Here is a 6,254-nt window from a genome sequence, read left to right on the forward strand (position 1 = left end):
GAACCCACATGATGGGAGGGGGGGGGGGGTGTGCAGGTGAGTGGAACCCACATGATGGGAGGGGGGTGTGGAGGTGAGTGAACCCGCATGATGGGAGGGGGAGGGGGTGTGCAGGTGAGTGGAACCCGCATGATGGGAGGGGGAGTGTGCAGGTGAGTGGAACCCACATGATGGGAGGGGGGGTGTGCAGGTGAGTGGAACCCACATGATGGGAGGGGGGGGGGGGGTGTGCAGGTGAGTGGAACCCGCATGATGGGAGGGGGAGTGTGCAGGTGAGTGGAACCCACATGATGGGAGGGGGGGTGTGCAGGTGAGTGGAACCCACATGATGGGAGGGGGGGGGTGTGCAGGTGAGTGGAACCCATATGATGGGAGGGGGAGGGGGTGTGCAGGTGAGTGGAACCCGCATGATGGGAGGGGGAGTGTGCAGGTGAGTGGAACCCACATGATGGGAGGGGGGGGGGGTGTGCAGGTGAGTGGAACCCACATGATGGGAGGGGGGGGGGTGTGCAGGTGAGTGGAACCCACATGATGGGAGGGGGGGGGGGGTGTGCAGGTGAGTGGAACCCGCATGATGGGAGGTGATGAAAGACATGATGAAACATCATGGCGGACATAGTTGGGATAACGGAGCACAAGAAACTATTAAGTATTAACAAGAAAAAGCAATTCAGATGGAGCGGAGACTCTGATCAACTAAAAGAATTTCTGTTGTCCTACTTAGAGGAAGGAAATAACGATAAATTTGTCAGCATAAGTAGGAACGGAGCAACAAGAGTACTTAAATTTGAATCGGTGACGGTTAATTTCTACACCAGCACGAATACACTCCAGATACAAGGTGCGGGTAAAGATGGTTATATCTCAAAACTCACCGATCTAGTAAACACAAATAGTGGCAATAACGAAAATGCTGAGACCGAAACTGATCAAGCAGAAGCGGGCGAAGAGATATCACAATCGAGCAAGAAACAGGACGAAGAGAAAGGCGAAAAAGCGATGCATGATGCTCGCTATGAAGAGTTCGAAGCTTTTATGGCAACTCAAAGAGAGTTTAACACGAAAATAGAAAGTCAAGTTTCCAAAAATACGATCGAGATTGGGGAGCAAAGTATTGATTTGGAGGATTGGAAACAGAAGATAAAGAATGGTCTGTCCGATGTGAAGATGCATTGTGAAAGTCAAATCGACTCACTCAAGTTTGAAATAAGCGAAAGTATTAAAGATGTCGCTAAACAAGTCTCCAACCTGTCAAACAAAGTAACAAGCGAGTTTAAGTCCGTCAAAAATAAATCTGCATCAACAGCGGAAACAATCCTCAAAATATTAGGCGACTTAGGAGAAATTAAGGATCAACTCCTAAAGACAGAAGAAACAGTGGCGCAGATTCACGAGACCACGCAATCAACCCACTCACGCGAACAGACGGAAGCAAATTGAAGTATGCAGTCAAGAAACCAGCGAAAGTCACCGAATTGAAATACTTGATCAGTCACGGCAATCCGGTCAGAGAGAGGCAATAGATATAAACAGACAGTATGCTAGTCACAGAAACAGCCGACTTGAAACACCTCGGGATACTAGTAGCCACCCAAGCACTCAGCAACGGGAAAATCGCCCCAATCAACCAAGCAGTGCTGCGCAAACCAGTGGCAGTAGTAATGGACCAGTTCTACTACTGGGTGATTCCGTTCTCAGAGGTATAAACAACCGTAGATTCTGTCCAAGCCGATTTGTAAATAAGCAATACGTACAAGGTGGAACGCAGGAAATGGAGGAGTACATCGTTTCGCTTACAAAAGAAGACAAAAACGACTACGAATGTATTGTGGTTCACTCCGGGGTAAATGATTTAAGGAAGTCTAGAGCAACAGACATCGCTGACAACATGCAAAGATGTGTTCAGAAATTAAAATCACGTTGGCCGAAAGCAAACATCTATGTGTCGGGAGTTTTATACAGTCTCAAGGGAGACAATGTAAAAGTAGATGACGTAAATTATTATTACGAAGAAATCTGTCGGAACAATCAGGGATTATGTAATTTCATCAACAATCAAAAAGTCACTGCGGACCGATTTGGAAACATCGATGAGGACTCCTTCTACGATGACACCCACTTGAACAATCGAGTTGGTACCAAAAAGTTAGTGACGAACATCAAGGTACAAGTTGGTCTGAGAAGCGAAGACAAGGAATCCAATCGAGAAGGACAACAAGCTAGGAAATTTAACAGACAAAGAAGACAAAGACCCCCATGGAATTCAAGCTATAATGAAGCATTTCCGACACTTCCACCACCTTTCCGAGCACTTGACGCATTGGCGGAATATTTCAAAAGACAGGGGTTTGCGCACCGTCCAAGATAAGTGCATATGTTTAAATAATTTAATTCACATGTAATCAGAAAAAGATTCGTTTTGGTTGTTGGAACTTAAACGGTTTCAACAGTAGGGTTGTGGGAAATAAGTTAAAATTTAATGATACTTTAAGCACTATTAAAAGACACGACATTTTTGGGATAGTGGAAACGCATGCAAATCAAAATTCCGATCTCAAAATAAACAACTATAAACATTTTGTAAAACATAGAGATTCAACAAGATACAAAAAATCGGGGGGTATAGCCGTGTACATCAGAGAAAACATTTCCAGTGGAGTTAAATATATACCAACAGATAATGAAAATGTCCTATGGGTTAAATTGTGTAAAAATATTTTCAACTTACAAAAAGACATTTATTTAGGAACTGTGTATCTAAGCCCAGCAAACGGGCGATGTAATAATTATGAAGAAGACATTCTAGAAGAACTTGAATTTGAAATATTAAGGCTCTCTCTAAAGGGGGATGTCATTATCCAAGGGGACTTTAATGCAAGAACGGGTATTTTGCAAGAATTTGCTCTGGATGATGAACAAAATGACGAATTTATGGGTCTACCAAAAGATTACCAAATTGATATTCCAAATAATAGAAATTCACAAGACTCTAAGGTGATTGACAGCCGAGGAAGAAATTTAATAGAAACGTGCACTGCACTCAATATGCGAATTTTGAACGGCAGAGTAGTAGGTGACCTTGAAGGTAAGAAAACCTGCTTTCGATACAACGGAAGCAGCGTTGTTGATTACATAATTGTAAATAATGAAAGTTTAGACATTGTTGATTATTTCATTGTGAATCCGCTTGAGCCACACCTGACTGATCACTGTTCGCTTTCATGCAGTCTAAACCTGAAATTTACATTTAAACAAAAAGATAATTCAGAAAACGTACAACTAAGTGAGCTCAAAAGATTGCGCTGGAATAACGAGATCAGTAGCGAGTTAAAGCTATTGTTCGAGTCCGAAGAAGTGCAAACAAATTTAAATACGGCTTTAAATAATAATTGCGTAGACACATCAGTAGATCTTTTTACAGAAACGCTCTTATCCGCATGCGAAAACGCAGGACTGCGCTACCAAAACAATGACATAAAAGAGAGCAGCGTTAACAAAATGTGGTTCGACAAGGAATGTAAAAATGAAAAAGAAAATTTACGCTCACTAGGCAAATTACTTTCAAAGCAGCCTGACCAACGCGAGCTAGGAGCCGTCTTGAAGGAAAAAAAGAAGTCTTTTAAAAAACTCTGTAGGCGGAAAAAGTATACGCATTATAATAATATAGTAAACAGTATCGATTTCAGAAACTCTAAAAACACTTGGAAACAAATAAATAGGATTTTCAACAGCAATACACATAAACAATCACATCAAATTAGACCCGAAGAAGCTGCTGTTTTTCATCAGCACTTCGAACAATTAAACGCGACAATAGAATCACAAAATACAATGGAAGAAGTAGAAAAAACGCGAATAAACAATAGGCAAGGGCCATTGGATCACGAATTCACGGAACTCGAAATAACTAACGCCATAAAAAGTCTAAAAACGGGTAAAGCACCCGGCGCTGATAATATTTTAAACGAAGTATTAAAGTGCGGCGAAGAAACTCTGAAAAAGCCATTACAAATTTTGTTTAATAAAATTTTGAATAGTGGGGAATACCCATCTAGCTGGAGTTATGGTCTGATAGTACCGATCCTGAAAAAAGGAGATCCTAGTAAACCGGAAAATTTTAGAGGTATTACCTTACTCTCGTCACTAGGAAAAGTTTTCACATCCATAATGAACAACAGATTGTACAATTACCTTGTCGAAAGAAAAATAATCAAACCTGAGCAGGGAGGATTCAGAAAAGAGCATGGAACAGTGGATAGTATTTTCATCCTAAAATCTTTGATTGACAAATACGTTAAAGCAAAGCCAAAAAAGAAACAAAACTTCCTATTTACGTGTTATGTTGATTTCAGTAAAGCTTTCGACAGAGTACCAAGACACAAACTTTTTGATAAGCTAGAGCGTTCAGGCGTAACAGGGCGATTTCTTGAAGTTTTGAAATCAATTTACACAAATGATAAGTCCTCAGTCAAAATTAGAAATCTGTTAACGCCAGCCTTTAGGTGTTACAACGGAGTGAAACAGGGATGTATGATTTCCCCGACACTATTTAATTTTTATCTCAGCAGCTTGTCCGAGGAACTAAATACAGTAAGAAATTGCAACGATGTCGAACTCAATTCACGACCTACTAGTTGTTTACTTTATGCCGACGATTTGGTAATCGTCTCGAAGACTGCCACGGGGCTACAAAAATATTTAGACAAACTAAGCGAATTTTGTGATGAAGCAAAACTCACTGTTAATCTAGAAAAAACTAAGATAATGATATTTAATAACTCTGGGAAAACAATGAACAACTATCTCTTTAAATACAGAAACAGTAAAGTTGACATTGTCAAGTCATATAAATACCTTGGGGTGCATTTTAGCACCTTTGGGAACTTCAGCCTAGCAAAGCAAGAAATAAAGAAGGTCGGACTAAAAGCTTTGTATAAGCTTCGAAAAGAAATGGGAAACCACTTTAGAGACAAAATAACTCTAACACTTAGGCTCTTTGATACCCTTGTAACCCCAATTCTATTATATAGTAGCGAGGTGTGGGGAACAGACTGCAATGACAAACTAGAAAAAGACCCCATAGAATCTGTACACACAAGGTTTATACGTTGGCTGCTAGGCGTCAACAGGTACTGCAGTTCTAATGCATGTAGATCCGAGGTCGGTAGATTTCCAATGCGTTTAAAAGCCAAATGTAGAGCAATAAAATATTGGCAAAAAATGATAAATTCTGACCACAGTAAACTTGCTGTGTTGGCTTTCCTAGATTCTTTAGAAAATAACAGCAAGGTAACTTGGGTGCACAAACTGAAAAACATTTTAGATCGAGCAGGCTTGGGCTATATATGGCTTGATGCCCCAAACACGTCTATAAATTTAATAAAGATGCGCTTTGAAGATATCGAGCGACAGGTGTGGCTAAGTGAGATTCACAATGATAGTAGAAGAGACCCACGCCAAAAGAATAAATTGCGAACTTTCAGGACCTTCAAGGTGGTCTACGAACTTGAAAAATATCTTACCCAAATTAATAATGTACAACACAGAATTGCCGTCACAAAATTAAGACTAAGCAATCATAATTTGGCCATCGAAACAGGTAGACATGCCAAACCATATGTGCCCCCAAATGAGAGGAGGTGCACGATTTGCAAAAATGGAATAGAAAACGAAGAACATTTTCTTGTAAAATGCCCTACATACAACGCGATTAGAAAGGCATACTATAGTGTTATCAAAGACAAAACTAATATCAACTTAAATGCAATGACATCTGAAAGAGCTTTCCTTTTTATTAGTGGAACCCACATGATGGGAGGGGGGGTGTGCAGGTGAGTGGAACCCACATGATGGGAGGGGGGGGTGTGCAGGTGAGTGAAACCCGCATGATGGGAGGGGGAGTGTGCAGGTGAGTGGAACCCACATGATAGGAGGGGGGTGTGCAGGTGAGTGGAACCCACATGATGGGAGGGGGGGGGGGGGGGGGGTGTGCAGGTGAGTGGAACCCGCATGATGGGAGGGGGAGTGTGCAGGTGAGTGGAACCCACATGATGGGAGGGGGGGGGGGGGGGGGGGGGTGTGCAGGTGAGTGGAACCCGCATGATGGGAGGGGGTGTGCAGGTGAGTGGAACCCGCATGATCACAAGAAATATTTTCTGGTAAAATGCACAGAATACGAAAATCATAGAAGAGAACTATACAAATACATACCCTGCTATGGCATTTCTTAAAATAATAAAAATTAATCAAAACAA

The 6,254-nt window shown here is 41.6% G+C and overlaps 2 protein-coding genes across 2 annotated transcripts; both read left to right on the forward strand.

Annotated features, from left to right (window-relative positions):
- Positions 1–579: 579 nt before the first annotated feature.
- Positions 580–3,827, forward strand: LOC125568223. Its single transcript, XM_048729802.1, has 2 exons — positions 580–1,344; positions 1,803–3,827. Exons 1-2 carry the CDS (start codon positions 607–609, stop codon positions 1,845–1,847), a joined length of 783 nt encoding a protein of 260 aa, XP_048585759.1. The 5' UTR covers positions 580–606; the 3' UTR covers positions 1,848–3,827.
- Positions 2,932–5,657, forward strand: LOC125568222. The gene is made up of 2 exons (XM_048729801.1): positions 2,932–3,854; positions 4,039–5,657. Exons 1-2 carry the CDS (start codon positions 2,932–2,934, stop codon positions 4,070–4,072), a joined length of 957 nt encoding a protein of 318 aa, XP_048585758.1. The 3' UTR covers positions 4,073–5,657.
- The last annotated feature ends 597 nt before the right edge of the window (positions 5,658–6,254 follow it).

The sequence above is a fragment of the Nematostella vectensis genome, chromosome 7, assembly GCF_932526225.1.
Source record: "Nematostella vectensis chromosome 7, jaNemVect1.1, whole genome shotgun sequence".
Lineage (NCBI taxonomy): Eukaryota > Metazoa > Cnidaria > Anthozoa > Actiniaria > Edwardsiidae > Nematostella > Nematostella vectensis.